Below are 21,281 nucleotides of genomic sequence, written 5' to 3'. Positions count from 1 at the left end.
CTTTTCCATTCTTGGATATGTTACACCAGACTGAAATAAACCTTCATAGTTATTGTCTAGTGCTTCAATATCAACCTTCATTGTGATAGATGGATACACTCTCATTGGGAACTTTCCAGACCATTGTCAGCTTTTTTTTCCCATTGGCAAATTCAACTGAAAGTCTAAGAGATTTATCAACCAACATGATCTTATGATGCTGTTTCAGCTAATTCAGGAGTAAGGGTGTTAAAAACAGTTGGGATATTAGAAAAATCCATCATAGATTTCTTTTCAAATAAAATATATAATCTGTCCAAGCAAAATCTGTTGAAGCATAGGTGAGAATATAATTTATTCAGTCTGCTAATATTTGTTTTCAAATATTTCTCATTTCAAAAATTGCATACCATTATGCATATTTTGAAGGAGTTACATGAAATGAAATATTTGGGAAAAACTCATATCATAGGTATCTATGAGAAAAAGTCACAAATGAAAAATAGGGATTTTATTGCTTTTTTTTTTTTTTTTTACAAATCATAGAATATTATGGAACTCTGAGAGAACAGATTAATGATTAAACAACACATGTGAAGCTGGCATGGACCAGATATAGACTGATTTATACATCCCTAGTCAGAAGTTAAAATATACTAATTGTGCTGCCTTAAGATTTTCCAAGTATGTTGGAGAAATGTTCAATAAGGATCAGAATGGTATAAATGATTAGTTTGGAAAATATGAATTTGTCAGCTCTAGAGAGGAAAGCTTCAGCAAAGGATCGTTACCTTCTTGTGGTGCTGGAGCTTGAGCACCTCAGTGATGCCATGAGCTAAACCGTGAAGGGCCACCCAAGACGGGAAGGTCATGACAGAGAGGTCAGACTAAATGCGATCCCTGGGGAAGGTAATGGCAACCCACCCCAGTATTCTTGCCGTGAAAACTAAATGGATCAGTACAACCAGAGGTATGTCGGTATACCATCGGAAGGTGAGACCCCCAGGTCGGAAGATGGTCAAAATGCTACTGGGGAGGAACAGAGGATGAGTTCAACTAGCCCCAGACGTGATGACGCAGCTAGCTCAAAGCCGAAAGGACGGCTAGTGGCCGACGGTGCTGGTGGTGAACAGCGAATCCGATGTTCTAAGGATCAACACACCATTGGAACCTGGAATGTAAGATCTATGAGCCAGGGCAAATTGGATGTGGTTATTGGTGAGATGTCAAGATTAAAGATAGACATTTTGGGCGTCAGTGAACTGAAATGGACTGGAATGGGCCACTTCACATCAAATGGCCACCAGATCTACTACTGTGGACAAGAGGACCACAGAAGAAATGGAGTAGCCTTCATAATTAATAGTAAAGTGGCGAAAGCAGTGCTTGGATACAATCCAAAAAATGACAGAATGATCTCAATTCGAATTCAGGGCAAGCCATCTAACATCACAATGATCCAAATATATGCCCCAACCACAGATGCTGAAGAAGCTGAAGTAGAGCAGTTCTATGAGGATCTGCAGCACCTACTGGACAACACGCCTAAAAGAGATGTTATTTTCATCACGGGAGACTGGAATGCTAAAGTGGGCAGTCAAATGACACCTGGAATTACAGGTAAGCATGGCCTGGGAGAACAAAATGAAGCAGGACATAGGCTGATAGAATTTTGCCAAGACAACTCACTCTGCATAACAAACGCTCTCTTCCAACAACCTAAGAGACGGCTTTATGCATGGACTTCCCCAGATGGACAACACCGAAATCAGATTGACTATATCCTTTGCAGCCAAAGGTGGTGGACATCTATACAGTCGGTAAAAACAAGACCTGGAGCTGACTGTAGTTCCGATCACGAACTTCTTATTGCACAATTTAGGATCAGACTAAAGAGATTAGGGAAGACCCACAGATCAGCTAGATATGAGCTCACTAATATTCCTAAGGAATATGCTGTGGAAGTGAAGAATAGATTTAAGGGCCTGGACTTAGTAGATAGGGTCCCGGAAGAACTATGGACAGAAGTTCACAACATTGTTCAGGAGGTGGCAACAAAATACATCCCAAAGAAAGAGAAAACCAAGAAGGCAAAATGGCTGTCTGCTGAGACACTAGAAGTAGCCCAAGAAAGAAGGAAAGCAAAAGGCAACAGTGATAGGGGGAGATATGCCCAATTAAATGCAAAATTCCAGAGGTTAGCCAGAAGAGATAAGGAATTATTTTTAAACAAGCAATGCATGGAAGTGGAAGAAGACAATAGAATAGGAAGGACAAGAGACCTCTTCCAGAAAATTAGAAACATCGGAGGTGTCCTAACAGTCAGAAATCACACTGAGACGAGGAATAGGTCTCTAGTGTTTATTAGGTAAAGGTAAAGGTTTCCCTTGACATTAAGTCCAGTCGTGTCCGACTGTAGGGGGCGGTGCTCATCTCTGTTTCAAGCCAAAGAGCCGGCATTTGTCTGTAGACCCTTCCGTGGTCATGTGGCAGGCATGACTAAACGGAATGCCGTTACCTGCCCGCCGAAGCGGTACCTATTAATCTACTCACATTTGCATGTTTTCGAACTGCTAGGTTGACAGGAGCTGGGACTAGCAACGGGAGCTCACCCCGTCACGCGGATTTGAACCATCGACCTTCCGATCAGCAAGCTCAGCAGCTCAGCAGTTTAACCTGCAGCTACATAAAACAGAATCCTAACAAACTGAAGAAGCGTGGGAAAAACCCAGACAGATAAACCCTAAAAGTTAAGGCGGGTCTGATCTGTGTATCTTTGAATGGCTGCTTAATTCCTCAGTACTATGCATGCGTTTTCCCCCCTGGATAGAGGCCCCTTCTAGCTCACCATCAGTACTCATGACAGGAGGTAAATTCCAGGCCAAAATGGGTATGATCAAAAACAAAGATGGCAAGGACCTAACAGAAGAAGAAGAGATCAAGCAAAGGTGGCAAGAATATACGGAAGACCTGTATAGGAAGGATAACAATATCGGGGATAGCTTTGACGGTGTGGTCAGTGAGCTAGAGCCAGACATCCTGAAGAGTGAGGTTGAATGGGCCTTAAGAAGCATTGCTAATAACAAGGCAGCAGGAGACGACGGCATCCCAGCTGAACTGTTCAAAATCTTGCAAGATGATGCTGTCAAGATAATACATGCTATATGCCAGCAAATTTGGAAAAAACAAGAATGGCCATCAGATTGGAAAAAATCAATTTATATCTCCATACCAAAAAAGGGAAACACTAAAGAATGTTCAAACTATCGAGCAGTGGCACTCATTTCACATGCCAGTAAGGCAATGCTCAAGATCCTGCAAGGTAGACTTCAGCAATTCATGGAGCAAGAATTGCCAGATTTACAAGCTGGGTTTAGAAAAGGCAGAGGAACTAGGGACCAAATTGCCAATATCCACTGGATAATGGAAAAAGCCAGGGAGTTTCAGAAAAACATCTATTTCTGTTTTATTGACTATTCTAAAGCCTTTGACTGTGTGGACCATAACAAATTGTGGCAAGTTCTTAGTGGTATGGGGATACCATGTCATCTTGTCTGCCTCCTGAAGAATCTGTATAACGACCAAGTAGCAACAGTAAGAACAGACCACGGAACAACGGACTGGTTTAAGATTGGGAAAGGAGTACGGCAGGGCTGTATACTCTCACCCTACCTATTCAACTTGTATGCAGAACACATCATGTGACATGCTGGGCTTGAGGAATCCAAGGCTGGGGTTAAAATCGCTGGAAGAAACATTAACAATCTCAGATATGCAGATGATACCACTTTGATGGCTGAAAGCAAAGAGGAACTGAGGAGCCTTATGATGAAGGTGAAAGAAGAAAGTGCAAAAGCTGGCTTTGCAGCTAAACCTCAAAAAAACCAAGATTATGGCAACCAGCTTGATTGATAACTGGCAAATAGAGGGAGAAAATGTAGAAGCAGTGAAAGACTTCATATTTCTAGGTGCGAAGATTACTGCAGATGCTGACTGCAGTTAGGAAATCAGAAGACACTTAATCCTTGGGAGAAGAGCAATGACAAATCTCGATAAAATAGTTAAGAGCAGAGACATCACACTGACAACAAAGGTCCGCATAGTTAAAGCAATGATGTTTCCCGTAGTAACATAATGGCTGCGAGAGCTGAACCATAAGGAAGGCTGAGTGAAGGAAGATCGATGCTTTTGAACTGTGGTGTTGGAGGAAAATTCTGAGAGTGCCTTGGAGTGCAAGAAGATCAAACCAGTCCATCCTCCAGGAAATAAAGCCAGACTGCTCACCTGAGGGAATGATATTAAAGGCAAAACTGAAATACGTTGGCCACGTAATGAGAAGACAGGACACCCTGGAGAAGATGCTGATGCTAGGGAGAGTGGAGGGCAAAAGGAAGAGGGGCCGACCAAGGGCAAGATGGATAGATGATATTCTAGAGGTGATGGATTTGTCCCTGGGGGAGCTGGGGGTGTTGACGACCGACAGGAAGCTCTGGCATGGGCTGGTCCATGAAGTCATGAAGAGTTGGAAGCGACTAAATGAATAAACAACAAAAAGAGAGGAAAGGGCAACCATATGGATGTAATTGTTAGATCCCCCCCGATCAAAGGTTTCACAGAAACCCTTATCGGAGCATCTACCATCATTTCCTTCTCTAAGGAATGGAATCCATGTCGCCATATGGGAGAGGGTGTGAAGTTGGAGTGTGAAGTGGTTTGTTATGGCTATGGAGGACATCAAGGACACGGGATTGAGATGTGCCAGGAATACCATCTGGATGTGAGGGGGTATGACATGGTTTCATGGGAAAGGGGACTAACTAAGAGAACGTAGTTTTTAAGTTAGGTTTGAGCGGGAAATCTTTATTCTCAGCTTGCCTTCTGTACCATTCATTACGCTCCATTAAAACAGTTAAAGGAATCCCAGCCTCCTGACTGTGATTGTGTGAATGCTCGAATGATCAGGTGCTGACAGTAATAAGGAATTGTTTAATGCATTAATTTCATCACAAGACTTCTGCAAATTCTAATCAGGCCTAATTTCTGTAATCTTAAATTTTCAATATTTTTGCAAGAGCTAAAAATGGTTCTTATTAAGAATGAAAACTGAGATTCATAAGATACTAAATTCCATAAGAAGTTGTAGGTCCTTGCTTGTATATCAACTTTATCATATATTCAACTACCTCCTGCTTGTATGAAGTCAGTATACTACAGTCCTATCTGCACCATATTTCAATTTTCTGTACCTTATTTTGCAGGTTGATGTCATTAAGAAAGCCTACCTTGAAGAAGAAGAATGTGAAAACTCTGAGGTTTCTCCTCGTGAAGTTGGACACAACATCTATATTTTAGCCTTACAGGTATCATATATTTATCTATTACTTTATACAAATCTCTCTCTCTCTTCTTGTGCTACAGTGCTTTGGTATGATAAATTAGAAAGGGGTGTTTTCCCCACATTTACTACCCTGAATGGCCCTAGACAGATTAATTAAAATTTTAATTAAAACCATCATAGGAAAATGTTAGCTTCATTTGCAGTTTAGATAGCACTCCAATCTTGATCAGTAGATGTATTGTAATTTACTTCCTTTAGAAGGAAACAGGGTTGGGAGTTCTTGTTTTCCTTCAGCCCCCAAATGATTGATCATTAAGTGTTGAGTATACAGTATACTCCTTCCTCAATACTTACTCATACAATGACAGATTTCTCTGATAATTTTGTGTGATTATGTCATGTTCTGTAGTGTTGTACCCTTATCCCATAATCCTAATCCTTTAACAGAGAACAGTGATTTAATTTATTCAGGTAGATGTAGTTGTCACAGTATGGAAAAGAAAAAAGAAAAGCAAATGAGGCACTTACTTGTTTATATAAACTCCAAGTACAACTCACCCCACAATGAGATCTACCCATGGAAAATTATTATTCTACTTTAGCTATCATGCCTAAACCATCCTTAGAATCCAGTGGAAGGTTAACAATTAAACTGTTAATGGTTTAAATGACCAGTCCATACAACTCTAGCAGCCCATGTTTTAGATAGAAAAGTTTACACTGACATAGTTGAATGCATTGCAATACTGTAGATTGATAAAATTCTTGATTAGAATTTTGGAAATTTAACATTCAGTTCAAGCAAGTTTTAATCATCTAAAAAAATGGAGACAGTTGTAAGTTCAAATACCATTGTTAGTCTACATATGTTGTTTGTCTTTATATTTTAGCTTTCTCGGCACAATAAGCAGCTTCAGCATCTCTTGAAGCCTGTGAAACGGATTCAGGAGGAAGAGGAAGAAGGGATCTCTTCTATGGTATATGAATGGCTTGAATGTCCCCATTAAAAAGGGAGATGTTTAGGAAATGCTATTTGGATAATGTGTCAATCCCTGTGTGACAGAGTCCAATGGCTTTGCCCCATATTTTAGAGCCTCTTTTGATGGAGTGGAGATGTTGAAGCTTCAACTGTTTAAGCTATTCTATTTTAACTAATTGTTTTGTGATGGTGAAATCAAAGACACCAATTATTTGAAATACTTCTGGTCACAGTGCATTTATAAACACTCTGTACTGGAAAGCAAAGCTGTTAACATCGTAGTGTGTGCAAACAGTCCTTCTGCAAGAAAACAAAGTTTGCTCAGATTCAAAGTGCCCACCCTCTGGAACAGCAACCCCCATAGATAAGGATGGGACCCAGAGATAAGGATGGTACCCTTCTTCCTGAAAGCTTTGAAAATCTGGTTTTGGTCCCAGCCCTGCAGTTGATGTTTATTATTTGTTTAAGGCTCCTGTTTTGTTGATTTTGTTGTTTATTGGATCATTTTAGTCTGGGCTGTCTGATTTTATTTTTTTAGCTCTTTTATGTTTTTTCTAGTTTTGTACGCTGCCCAGAGTCTGCTGGAGTTGGGTGGCCAATAAATAATAATGATATTAATAATGGCAGAATGAGCAGTATATTGAGAAAAAAGGGTATAGAAAAAGAGCTAGTGGCTTTGGGAAAAAGCAGACGAGGAGAGAAAGAAGGCCTGTGAATTTGTAAATAGTGTTCAAGTATACTGAAGGGACGTGAAAAGATTCTATTATTTATGGAGTTGGACAACAGTTGTGACACTTTTGTGGATGTTTGCTGCTCTGCTTTTGCTGTTTGATTTAACGTGATATTTTCATTTAATTTATATTTGTTAGAGGCCTACTTTTTTTTTAACCGTTAGGGTTTAGCTCAATTATGAGAACTGGGCAAGAACTTTGAGGGTCAAGATAACCAAATGATACAGTATGAAATAGGTTATGAATTCTACAATTGATAGTAGAGGCAGATAATAATACAATACAATAACTCTGTACTTTGCGCTTGTAATTTAAGTCAAAGAAGAGGTAAGAGAAGAATTGGTTTCCCTCTAGGGGTTGAAGGAAACTGGACAGGCAAAGCAGTTTTGAAAACTTGTCGGCCTCAAATCTAAAAGCATTAATTTTCTTGGAATGTCCAATGTGGCTTCATCTGTTACTTCTATTATAGTGCAGTATAATATTAAAAAGACACACTAGGTAAAATTCTCCCTTCTACAGAACACTTTGGAATTCTCCTAAAGTCTGGAACTTGGAATCAAACAATATTAGTGAAGAGGGAAGGTGAGGGTTGAATTTTATTGGTAAAATAGGCAGTAAAGCAAGGGAAACCATGAACTGGGTCATTTGGAGCAATCTTCATTAGTAATCAGTGGGGCTGACAATGGCCCCATACTTCACTTTGACTTGCCTCTAAGTATTGGTAATTTTCCTTTCTAAAAGGTAAAACTGACCCTATTCTAAGTGAAAGCAACTGTGATCTTGGCTTCATTTTTTTCTCTTACAAACTTGCCATATTATTGGCTACAGTGGAACATGTAGGTCTGTGATGAATTCTTACTGCATATTTCCATTGTCACCAGTATTTAAATATGGGCAATCATTCATGAAAAGTCCTTGTTTATAATATGAGTGAACTCATATTATAGTGACTCCTTATGGATGCTATGTTATACCAGATTAGAAGAACCACAAAACTCAATATTGATACCTTTACTGACTTCTTATACATCCTTGTATCACTTTCATATGGGCACAACTCTTTCCTGCTTCTCATGGTATGACTTCATATAGAAATGGCCCTATAATTAAATAAATATAACTCACCCTTTATCTTCAGAAATAGAAAATCAATTGCTTTGCTTTCAGTCTGTTGTTCACATAGCTTAAGTCCAAGACGATGATCACTATTCACTGTAAATCCATTTCTTTTGGGATTCATAATTTATAATTTACAGATTATTAGTCTTTGGCTTTAATTACTGTGGCAAATTGAATAGCTGTCTCCCATAGGAAACACAAGCTCTGTTTGCTCTAACTATATTTTCCTCCAGTATTTCCCAAAAGCTTGTCATTTTTAGGAAATATGAGAAAATGTGCTGTTACTGTATAATTGAATACGATTCCCTTGGGTGCTTTTAAACTGATTTGTGAGTTTATATAAATTATTTTTTTCTTTGCTTTCTTGCAGCTCATTCTGCACAACAAGCAGCTGACCCAGATGCTGAAATCAACAACTCCTGTCCAAGAAGAAGAGGAAGATCCATTAGCTTATTATGAGAAACACACATCCCAGATAGAGGTGGGATTCACTTTTCCCTAGCTTGCTCTATATACAATTAGATTTTTTATGTCTGGCAGACTGATTTCCTTTTCAGATTACTGAAATTATATACAGTACCAGCTACTTTATCAAATAGCTGGTCAACTTATCACACGAAGCCTAACAAGCAGCTTTTCTGTAGCTCTTCTGTCTACCATTTGCCTAGCTCTTGTAATATCACAGAATATAAATGGCAGTAAATCAACTTACATCCCCATACCAAAACAGGGAAACACTAAAGAATGTTCAAACTATCGAACAGTGGCACTCATTTCACATGCCAGTAAGGCAATGCTCAAGATCCTGCAAGGTAGACTTCAGCAATTCATGGAGCGAGAATTGCCAGATGTACAAGCTGGGTTTAGAAAAGGCAGAGGAACTAGGGACCAAATTGCCAATATCCGCTGGATAATGGAAAAAGCCAGGGAGTTTCAGAAAAACATCTATTTCTGTTTTATTGACTATTCTAAAGCCTTTGACTGTGTGGACCATAACAAATTGTGGCAAGTTCTTAGTGGTATGGGGATACCAAGTCATCTTGTATGCCTCCTGAAGAATCTGTATAACGACCAGGTAGCAACAGTAAGAACAGACCACGGAACAACGGACTGGTTTAAGATTGGGAAAGGAGTACGGCAGGGCTGTATACTCTCACCCTACCTATTCAACTTGTATGCAGAACACATCATGCGACATGCTGGGCTTGAGGAATCCAAGGCTGGAGTTAAAATCGCTGGAAGAAACATTAACAATCTCAGATATGCAGATGATACCACTTTGATGGCTGAGAGCGAAGAGGAACTGAGGAGCCTTATGATGAAGGTGAAAGAAGAAAGTGCAAAATCTGGCTTGCAGCTAAACCTCAAAAAAACCAAGATTATGGCAACCAGCTTGATTGATAACTGGCAAATAGAGGGAGAAAATGTAGAAGCAGTGAAAGACTTTGTATTTCTAGATGCGAAGATTACTTCAGATGCTGACTGCAGTTAGGAAATCAGAAGACGCTTAATCCTTGGGAGAAGAGCAATGACAAATCTCGATAAAATAGTTAAGAGCAGAGACATCACACTGACACAAAGGTCCGCATAGTTAAAGCAATGGTGTTCCCTATAGTTACATATGGCTGCGAGAGCTGGACCATAAGGAAGGCTGAGAGAAGGAAGATCGATGCTTTTGAACTGTGGTGTTGGAGGAAAATTCTGAGAGTGCCTTGGACTGCAAGAAGATCAAACCAGTCCATCCTCCAGGAAATAAAGCCAGACTGCTCACTTGAGGGAATGATATTAAGGGCAAAACTGAAATACGTTGGCCACATAATGAGAAGACAGGACACCCTGAAGAAGATGCTGATGCTAGGGAGAGTGGAAGGCAAAAGGAAGAGGGGCTGACCAAGGGCAAGATGGATAGATGATATTCTAGATGTGATGGATTCGTCCCTGGGGGAGCTGGGGGTGTTGACTGACAGGAAGCTCTGGCGTGGGCTGGTCCATGAAGTCACGAAGAGTCGGAAGCAACTAAACGAATAAACAACAACAACAACAAATGGCAGTACAGAATGAAAGAGAACTACTGTTCAAAGGGATGTTGAGAACTTACATCTAGGAATTCTAAACTCAAGAATAGTCAATCCATTCTGCGTTGGTTGGTGGTCAAGAACTGTATTACCTTTTCATACCAAGTACAAGATACTAGCTTTAATATTGCAATTCTCATTAAGTGGAGAAATAGACTCCAACCCGAGCAGTAAGGTTCTATTACATCAACATTTATTGCAGGACTACTTATATCTTTCACTGCTTATAAAGTTCACACTTTTTTCTGCTTGTTTCAGTTATCTTCTCTGAAACATCATATTCCCCCTCTAATGTGTCTCAGAATATCTGCAGGGAGTACATTTAAAGAGCTGGGGTGCCAACAGAGAAGTTGAACTAGTTGAGCTTATAGCAACTAAGTCAAACGTTCTTAGATGATCTTAATCTGAAGGGTTAATATAGAAAGAGGAATTATCTTAAACAGGCTGGACCTAAGCTGTAAAGGGCTTTAAAGGTAATGCCCAACACTTTGTGTTTTGCCTGGAAATGAATTGACAGTGCAGTGATTTAAGAACATGGATAATATGGCCTATTTCATTTGGTCATCTTTCAAGACCAGTCTGGCTGCTGAGCTTTGTATTGACTAAAGTTTCTGAAAGGCAGCCCCACAAAAGGTACATTATAATAGTCAAGCCTGGAGGTCATGGGAACCACAGTTTTCAGATCATTATCTTTCAGAAAAGGATGCAGTTGGCATATCAGCCAAAGATGATAACGGGTGCTCCTGGCCATTGCCTCAGTCTTTAAAATCAGAAAGAGATTCAGTTGAGAAGAACCCTTGCATTGTACCTACTTCTTGTGGGAGAGTATAATCCCATTCAGAATAGGCAAATCTACCACCACTCTGAATTTATGGTGTCTCGCAGGGAGCATCACCATCTTTCATTATTCTTCATCCAGCCCATTATTGACTGTAGGCAGTTATTGAAAAGCACTGGAGACAAAATGCCTCTTGAGATGTTAACTTAAATCTTTAATGTGGAATGATAAACAAATGAGCTCATCAGTTTATCCAACAGAATTTCCAAGAAATTAAGCTGGAGCACTAGGCCCCTAACTAAGACTTTACACTAGTACAGAGCATAGGGTAATACTGCAACAGTGGTTAGCAAGAGACACTACTATATACTTGTGTGTGCGTGTGAGTGTATGAGCCATCAGAATAGACTTGGCTAGAAGTCCATTTGCAAAATTATAAGTCTAAGGATTGCAGGACAAAAATAACTTAAACTCTTTTTTTCCCCAGATTGTGCGCTTGGACCGAAGCATGGAGCAGATTATCTTTCCAGTGCCTAGTATCTGCCAGTTCCTGACCAAAGAGACAAAATACCGTCTATTTACTACTACAGAGCAGGATGAGCAGGGCAGCAAAGTCAGTGATTTCTTTGAGCAGTCATCCTTCCTCCACAATGAGATGGAATGGCAGAAGAAACTGCGCAGTAAGCCTAGAACAAGGCAATGAGGGTCCTCCTTCAGACAGTAATTTGGAGAGCACCAAACTACATGTTGGCTTAGTTCCTGCAGCATTATGCAGCATCTGTCAAATAGAAATATCACTGAAACTTCTCTTCTTCTGACTTTGAAACAGAAGTGATGAAGTCTTGTATAGTCTCATTGTATTGCATGCAGGCCCCAAAAAGGGAGCGTGCAGCCTCACAGTGTGACCTTTTTTTATTTTGACGAAAGTAGGAAACTTTTGTGGATGTCTGTGCCACAATCCCAGCATACAATTATTTCTTTCCATATGTGTTGATGATTCTGAATTTTCTTCCTGCTTAATCAGCTTTCTCTGTTTGCTGCCCTTGAAATATCTAAAGTAGAATTAATAGCCTGAGGATGTCTCTGAAATAAGACATTCCCTGAATATTAGGGAAAGGCTAGCTAGCTCCCTAATACTGGAAAATCTAATTAAATTATGCAGAATTTCTTTTAAATGCTTAGTCAGTACTAGCACCTTCCAACCGTGCAACAGTGGCACAGCATCATCAGGTTTTGTAATTTTGTGGTCTGCTCTGGTTGGTTGTAGGTCCCTTTAAGCATTAATATATTAGTGCAGTGTTCTACAGATGATAAAAGCAGCAAAAATAAAATGAAGACATAATGCTTGTTCAGCTGTGTGTGCTGCATTACACCGCGTTTTGATAAACTCATAAATGATAGCATTTGGAAATTGTGTCCCACTTTCAGGCAATTGATGCTGTTTGCAATTGAATTGAGGAAGCAAGAGTATTGATCCCTGGGCCTGTGAATATTTGCAGTAAGATTGCTGGATCTCTGGGGAAACTTGTGCTGCTACTTAGAAGCACAAAATTTACTTAGCTTTGCCTCTGTTTCCATAGGCAATAGATTGATGTACTGGTTCTCCCGCAGAATGACACTTTGGGGAAGTATTTCCTTCAATCTCGCTGTCTTCATAAACATCATCATTGCTTTTTTCTATCCTTATGTTGAGGCCTCCTCAATGGGTAGGTATTCAGTCTTGCTTGACTTTATCACCTCCCCTCCTGCCATTCACAGATCACTTTGCAGAGACACTGTATGTTGGTATCCCCTTAAACCAATTGTAATGAAGTCTTTCCTTTGACAACCACTATGCATTTCCCTCTGAACATGAAAAAATAAAACTCTTCAGAAATAGCCTTTCTGCAAAATCAACAGGTTAACCCAGTGTATTAGCTGGTTCCTAGTAGGATGTATTACTCCATTTAGATGGTAGGTTATGAATGCAGATTTCGAAAATAAAGGTGTCCTTTTAACTTCAGGGGGTGCTTTGCCAGCAACAGCCAGTCAGCTAGGGATGAAAACAGTATAAATATTTCAGACAGCCAAATCAGGATACGGTCTAGCTAGCACAATTCAGTAATGCCTTTGTAACTGGCTAGAGGTACAAGTCACTGATATCTTCATTGCATACCAGGATTGCTGGTCATGCATTTGCAGTTTACCTGCACAGTTCTGCTCAAGCCATTCTTTGCATTGGGTGCCTGGTATCTGGCTTGCTTCCCTGGCAGGTAATGCCCAGGAATAGCAACCATGTGCCATTTTTTTAAAGCTATGTGGGTGCTCTGTTATTAATAAATGTCATGGCTATTTAAGTATGTCTCTTAATTTCCTAGGATTGTTGGATTCTCCATTGATTCCCCTGCTTTCCTGGTTTTTAATCTGCTTTTCCATCATGGCTCTGTTTACTCAGCGCTATGGTGTCCGACCACTCCTTGTGGCACTGATTTTGCGATGCATCTATCATCTAGGCATTGGTCTCACTCTGAACATACTGGGAGCTCTCAATGTAAGTCAATTAGTTAGCCAGAAATAAGGCTTAGGTTGGAACACTTATTGAAGTGCTGAAGTTCAGTTGAACTCAGTAGGATGCATATCTGAGTAGACATGTTGTGGTATCATAAATAGGAGATGTAGTTGTTACATATCAGGGTATGTGTATATGCTCTCTGAAACAGAGAAGAATTTTTTAAAAATTGCAGTTACTGGGATCAGTGATAGAATTAAGATATTTCTTTGTGTACAAATGAAAAAGATTAAAAATACAAATAGCTTTATATTAGAGTTAATTAAAAACAAAAGTCAAATACTACAGGTATCAAATTAACATAATATTTGCCCTCAGCTATATCTATCTTGTGATTGCTTTGCAGCTGACAAATAAGATTGTGTTTGTAGTAAGCTTTGTTGGCAATCGTGGGACATTCATCCGAGGATATAAAGCCATGATCATGGATATGGAATTTCTTTATCATGTCGCCTATATCTTGACCAGCGTCTTGGGACTTTTTGTACATGAACTTTTCTACAGCATCTTGGTACAATAATCTTATCAACACAGTAATTAATGAAAAATAATGATTTTTTTCCTTGCTTTTTCTTACTTAGTATTTTCTTACTTAGTATTTTGTCTAATTTTGTGTCTGTCTGCAATTTTATAAGTTGCCTAAGAAGAAATATAATTTAGACTGGAGAATTTAGCAGACAGATCCCAAAACTTGTTCATGATCTGCAAAATTGTAAGATATTTTCATAGTTACTCAGTATATTTATCAATACAATGGGAATGTTGATATTCTGCACCTGCAACTACTCATTCTTAAGTTTATGTATTTATTTGTCAAATTTATATGGCCGCCCATCTCACACAAAGTGACTCTAGGTGGCATACAATAAAACCTACTATTAAAACATACTACAAAACCAATTAAAACCAATTAAAACAATAAACGTGGATAAAAACAAGACCACAAGAGACAAAATATTACATATAATACAGCCAATGAGCATGCTCCCTATTACCAGGGTATCCCTAGGCTTGCTGAAAAAAACACATTTTAAGTGCTTTCCAGAAGGCCATGAGGGTGTAAGTTCTGGGAATAAAACTTGTAGAAGTGGAAAATTATTTCATAACCCTTGTTCTTTTTGTATTGATTTGACACAGGAAAGTTTCTTTTTCTCTTTTAGCTGTTTGACTTGATCTATCGTGAGGAGACCTTATTCAATGTCATCAAAAGCGTGACACGAAATGGACGTTCAATTCTGCTGACGGCCCTTCTGGCCCTCATCCTTGTCTACCTCTTCTCCATTGTAGGCTTCCTCTTTCTAAAAGATGACTTCATCTTAGAAGTCGATCCACTGTCCAACATCAGATCTAAAGGTTTGTGCTCACACTCCATACTTTGAGTAAAGTATCCCCATTTCCATCCTGAAATTCTGATCAACTTGGAGAGGACAAAATATTTGATAGTTACCATGAAGTGGTTCCTTCTGGTTTGGTATTTGTGAAAAAAGGTGAAAGGTCCCCTGTGCAAGCACCAAGTCACGTCTGACCCTTTGGGGGGACGCGGCTTTCGCGATGTTTTCTTGGCAGATTATAGTGGGGTGGTTTGCCATTGCCTTCCCCAGTTGTCACCTTCCCCAGCAAGCTGGGTCCTCATTTTACCGACCTTGGAAAGATGGAAGGCTAAGTTGACCTGAGCCAGCTACCTGAGAATCCAGCTTCCTCTGGGATCGAACCTGGGTTGTGGGGAGAGTTTTGGTTGCCATACTGCCGCCTACCACTCTGTGCCACATGAGGCTGGTTTGGTATGTAGAGGGGTTATTTATTTGTTTGTTTGTTTCTTTACGAGAGTTATCTGACTGCCTGAAACCTCTAGGTGGCTTACAGAGTTTAAGTATTAAGAACAGATTAAAATCAGAGAAATTAAAAAGACTAAAAATACAAAGCTAAAAATAATCAGAATGTAAATGTTGTGTCACTATATAGCAATTAATCCCCAAAGACCTCTGGAAGAGCCATGTTTTCACTTGCTTCCAGAAGTCCATGAGGAAGAGATCCTTGCACATTTCAAGCAGCAGTCTATTCCAGAGGAGGGGAGCTGCTACAGAGTTAGCCTGCTGTCAGTCCTCCTCATTCCATACTTCTGGTAGGAAGGAACCCTCAGGAGAGGTTTCCTAATTGTCCAAGTAGGATAGACTGAAACTAATAGGGAAATGAGTTAATTCTTCCTATTTTGCACGAAGCCAAGGATTATATGGGCTGTGCTTCATGCTTTAGTATTGCTGGACTTCATCTAAGATCTTGAGACAGATCAGCAAATACATACATATATACATACCCATCATGCCATTCATTTTCAGGGCAAGCAACATTATGTGGAGCACAGAGAGGGATAAGAAATCATCATCATCATCATCTGAGGGCATGAGAAAATAAAGAGAAAAGGAAGCATAGCTAAAAGTTATTTACAGCAACACCATTTGCTATACCTCTCCCTACTTCTCCAGCCTTGCAATATCCATATGTCATTCATACACTGCCTTTTGTTCTTTAAACTTCTCACCTCTCTTGAGGGTATTATCAACCTGTCTAACCATAAGTTTCTAGGTCTTCTGTCTCCTTTTGACCCATTTTCTTTTCCTTCATATAATTGTTTTGCAATCTGAACATAATTCATTCTCAAACCACCTCAACATACTTGTTTCGTATGATCACTCATTTTGTTGTTCAGTCCTTATTCATTCATTAACCATTCTTCCTTTTTTATGCACACATTTCTTAAGATTCCCATTCCCACGGGATTCAATTAATTTTTATGTTTTTCCTGACATACCAAACTCACTTCCATATAACAAAGTAGGCAGAAGCATCCTCTTATAAACCACCATTTTCACTTCTTTTGATAAACATTGACTCCTTACACTAGGCCATATACTACTAACTAACTTTTTATCTGCTTTTACAGGTCTTAATATTTTACATCCATTTTCTTAACTTTAGTAAACATTCTGCCACAGTACACTAATTCATCTACATGCTCTAGTTATTCACAATTTATGTGAAACTTGCAGTAATTTGTTCCATTTTCCCTGTCTCTTTTGCTCTTGGATACATTAATTTTTAAGGCCATACTTCTCAGTGCATCACTTGAATTTTTAGGCAACAAAACAACTTCATTTGCATACACAAGTACACATACATTCCTGAAAGATTATACCATATTTTGAGATGTTAGTAGGCATTGGTTTGCCATCAATTCAACAGAATCTGTCTCTGAGTCAGGCTGTTTAAATGCAAAATTATTGATTGAAAATTTCTCCTTCTGTTTTAACTCTGCCATTTACAAGATCAAAGTATGTGTAATGAATTTAGGAGCAAGTGAAGGGACAACTCACCCACTATACAGTCCAGTTCAGCAGATTAAGCAAAGGAGAGAGGAGAGGGAATAGCAAATGGATCTGCCCAGGTCTCCACAGGTTAAACAAGTCACAGAGCCGTTCCCTAAATGTACCACATTCATATTGTAACATTTCTACAGTTACACTATCTATACTTGCAGACTTAAATTTTTTCAACATTCAGAAAGCATTTATGACTTCCTTTTCAACAGTTTTTTTGCTGGGGCATTAACCATTATAGCATTAATTTTAATTCTAGTCTTTGACACAACATTATGTCTCCTGGTTTTTAGGCCAGCACCTTAACCACTACACCAGATATGTACCATAAATCCTTTTGCTTGGAGTCTTTTCCCCAGGAAATGGAATTTCAAAAAAAGAATGTGAAGGATTTGGGGCATCTTGTTCTTCATTACATTTGTTGGAAGGATACTTTGGAAATCAAGCACTAGCTGAACCAGGGAGTAATGCAGTGTGACTTCTTTGTAGGCTTGCTCAACAAATGCCTTTTCCTAGTGACCATGTTGAGCTTATTGTTCAGTTTATTTGAACTCACAGATGCTTTGAAATACAACAACATGCTAGGATGGACTAAAACAATTATGTGCAAAAGACCAGGAAAACGTTGAAGTATAATTAATGGATAAAAGTATCAAAGGTCAATTCAACATATGAACTTCCATGACCAAGAACTGCCCAAGAACAGTTAGATCACTCCTTAAATTGTTTTCTAAACTGTAACAACATTCCATGATAAAACTGATGAAAACCAGCTGCTCAGAGTCCAAGGTTACGAAGTAGGAATGAAAAGGAGCTCTAGTGGTCTCTGTATTATGTGTGTGCGTGTGTGTGTATAGGTAGTCCTCAACTTACAACCATTTGTTTAGTGGCCATTCAAAGTTATGACGGCACTGAAAAAAGTCACTTAAGACTAGTCCTCACACTTATGGCCATTGTAGTGTCCCTGTGGTCACATGATCAAAATTCAGGTGCTTGGCAACCGGCATGTATTTACAGTAGCTGCAGCATCCTGGGGTCATATCATCATAATTTGTGACCTTCCCAGCTGGCTTCTGACAAGCAAAGTCAATGGGGGAAACCGGATTCCCTTAATGACCATGTGATTCCCTTAATGACCACAGTGATTTGCTTAACACCCGTGGCAAAGAAGGTACAATCGGGCATGACTCACTTAATGACCGCCTCACTTAGCGATGGACGTTCCAGTCCCAATTGTGATTATAAGTTGAGGACCACCTGTATAGAATGTATGGAAATCTTCTCTATTCTATAGCTTGCTATTTTATTTGTTGCTTTTTACCTTTAGGGACGCGGTGGCGCTGCGGGTTAAACCGCTGAGCTGTCGATCGGAAGGTCGGCGGTTCGAAACCGCGCGGCGGGGTGAGCTCCCGTTGTTAATCCCAGCTCCTGCACACCAAGCAGTTCGAAAACATGCAAATGTGAGTAGATTAATTGGTACCGCTTCGGCGGGAAGGTAACGGCGTTCCGTGAGTCATGCTGGCCACATGACCCAGAAGTGTCCTATGGACAACGCCGGCTCCAAGGCTTAGAAACGGAGATGAGCACCGCCCCCTAGAGTCGGACTCGACTGGACTTTACGTCAAGGGAAACCTTTACCTTTACCTTACCTGCTACTTCTCTGTTTTTTCTACCCTGCAAAACCTTTCTGGAATCAAGGAGCTAGAAGACAACTTTTGGTAGTTATACGATTACTAATAGAGATTAATTTCTCTGCTTATACTGGTTGGAAAAATTGTGTCGATCAGAGATGATGATGATGATGATGATGATGCCACCACCTTTGAGTCAGTGTTGACTCCTGGTGACTGCCTGGACAAGTCCCTGAAGTTTTCTTGGCAAGATTTTGGAAGTGGTTTGCCATTGCCTGCTTCCTAGGGCTGAGAATGAGTGACTGGCCCAAGGTTACCCAGCTGGCTTTGTGCCTAAGGCAGGACTGGAACACACAGTCTCCCAGTTTCTAGCCTGCTGCCTTAACCACTGCACCAAACTGGCTCTTCTTGATCAGAGATATATACCTCTAATTAGCTGTGCTGGAACTGAACCTCTGTATTCAAGCAATGATTCAATAAATCTGTACAATTGTTGTGCATTGTTCTTTCCACTGGGGACAAAGATCCTGAGAGGGAGGGAGGAGGCTTCTTTATGTGTTTGCCCTCCCAAAAATATTGCTTGTATTAGTTTGTGCTGAACCTACTCAGAAGGGAAAGAAGGAATCAGTGCAGAATAACAAAAGACCAACTTCGTAAATTCTGCAAAATGCAGTTGATAATGGAGAATTATTCTATTTTAGAACGGCCTGTTCTGATATTGGCTGGTTTAACTGCCACAAAATCCACCTTGCAACATTTATTAGAGGTTCAAATGGAGAACGTTGTTAAGGCCTTAAAGATTTTAAGTTCCAGAAATGTGTATACTCCAGATATATTAAGCTATATTTTCAGATAGATTTCAAAATACAAGTGCATGGCATAGATAGTAGGTTTCAGCCTACAAAATACATGCAAATGGGGATCCAGGTTTTTTGTTGTTGTTGCTGGAAAAATATTTTTTTATGTATATTAATTTTGTTCATAAAAAGCATCCAATTCTGAAATTACTATCAAGATAATACATTTTATACAACTTACACTTTCTATACACTGTTGTTTTTCTTCTTTCATTTCATGGACAACTGGTTGCACTCTATAGTTCTATCGAAAAGAAATGTGACACTGCTAATTGTCAAAGGTGTTAGTCACAGGAAACCACTCTCTGGATCTTTTTAAAAATTATGAACAGAAATGGGATGTTTTGACAAATCCACTGTCTCTTGTACTTCCAGCTACAGATCCTTTGGAGATACGAGGCAACTTGGACACTTTTATGGAGTCTTGCAGTAGTGATAAAATAAGCTGCTCTTCCCCTGATGCAGTGCCTGAAGTGTTGCAAGGTAAATGGGATTGCTGAAACAGATCCCTCAGATAGGGATACTAATAAGAATGAAGAGAAATCTTGCATCTTTTACTGAGCACATTGACAGTGTGTCTTCAGTGAAATTAGTCTGTGCCTTAGGTCAGAGGGCAAAGAAAGGCTGTCTTTTGATTTCTTATTTAAGATGCAGGATTGCTTTGTAGGCAATCATTCCAGTGCCGTAGGACTAGAAAAGAAGATTCTTCTGAATTAAAAGCAGCTCTATTGTAATAGCTGTTACAGCTTGTTTTTGGGACCTCCTCCAATATGTTCCTTCATGTCTTATAAACAGGAGCCGTTAGACAAAGCAGCCACATTCCCTAAACATTGTTCAAGCAGCTAGGAAAAATATAGAGAATCCAGAGTTCTGAAGGTTAACTAAAAGAGACTAGTCTGTTTATTTTCTGCTGTGTTGTTGCTTGTATTCCAGAAGAAGAAGATAATACAGAACGAGCTTGTGACACGCTTCTCATGTGCATAGTTACAGTCCTGAATCATGGCTTGAGAAATGGAGGTGGTGTGGGTGATATACTCAGAAAACCTTCTAAAGATGTGAGTTAATTTGAGGCAATCCATGTAAGAACTCACCAAACTTTATATTCTTCTGAAATCAGGAACACTTCGGAGTCCACCAGATTGCATGCAGTATTTTGAAGCAACCCTATGAAATAGTTTTAAAAGTTTCTATCTCATGTCTCCAACATACTTTTAAATGTTGCTCCTTTTTATGTTCAGTTGAACACTTATTTATTTATTTAAAATATTATATGGCTGCCCATCTCACAACAGTGGCTCTGGGTGCCATAAAGGATTATAACACAAACCATAACATACAACCTATAGCGCTCAGGGTTAAAACAATAACCCCAGTCACAGAAAAGCACACCAACAGCAGCAGAGCTTGCCTAATTTCTTAGTTCAAATGTCTGGGGAAACAGGTCTTCAGCATTTTGCAAAAGAGTAACAGGGGACATCTGGATCTCCCTGAGGATGCTATTCTATAGGGCAGGCACTGCCACTGAGAAGGCACAACAACAAGGTCCAATAAGATGGCATTGTTTGATGGAAGAGACCTGGAGCACACCCTCTTCGCTAGATCTAGTTGGCCAAGCAGAGACATTGGGAGAGTCCCTCAAATAGCCCAAACCTTTGCCATGTAGGGCTTTATGGGCAATAATTAGCACCTTGAATCAAATAACTGCATTGTGGACCAGCTGCAACTTCTGAGTACTCTTCAAGGGCAGCCCCATGCAGAGCACATTACAGTAATACAAACAGGAGATGACTGAGCCACCATGAGCAAGGCCGCCTGTTCTAGGAATTTCTCCCCAAACTACTTCTCCCCTTTTCTGTCTGATGCCCTTTCCTT

At 39.7% G+C, this 21,281-nt stretch overlaps 1 protein-coding gene across 1 annotated transcript in view; it reads left to right on the top strand.

Annotated features, from left to right (window-relative positions):
- The window catches only part of ITPR3 (inositol 1,4,5-trisphosphate receptor type 3), a 133,353-nt gene that overhangs the window by 104,641 nt on the left and 7,431 nt on the right, over positions 1–21,281 (top strand). Inside the window, exons 45-54 of the mRNA XM_063297634.1 lie at positions 5,238–5,339; positions 6,208–6,294; positions 8,517–8,627; positions 11,487–11,679; positions 12,580–12,705; positions 13,357–13,529; positions 13,894–14,058; positions 14,708–14,900; positions 19,785–19,892; positions 20,343–20,464. Of these exons, the coding sequence (XP_063153704.1) occupies positions 5,238–5,339; positions 6,208–6,294; positions 8,517–8,627; positions 11,487–11,679; positions 12,580–12,705; positions 13,357–13,529; positions 13,894–14,058; positions 14,708–14,900; positions 19,785–19,892; positions 20,343–20,464 (1,380 nt within the window). The remainder of the gene's footprint in view (positions 1–5,237; positions 5,340–6,207; positions 6,295–8,516; positions 8,628–11,486; positions 11,680–12,579; positions 12,706–13,356; positions 13,530–13,893; positions 14,059–14,707; positions 14,901–19,784; positions 19,893–20,342; positions 20,465–21,281) is intronic.

The sequence above is a fragment of the Candoia aspera genome, chromosome 3, assembly GCF_035149785.1.
Source record: "Candoia aspera isolate rCanAsp1 chromosome 3, rCanAsp1.hap2, whole genome shotgun sequence".
In the NCBI taxonomy this organism is placed as follows: domain Eukaryota; kingdom Metazoa; phylum Chordata; class Lepidosauria; order Squamata; family Boidae; genus Candoia; species Candoia aspera.
Note: the sequence above shows the minus strand (reverse complement) of the source record. Positions and strands in the feature narration are given on the sequence as shown.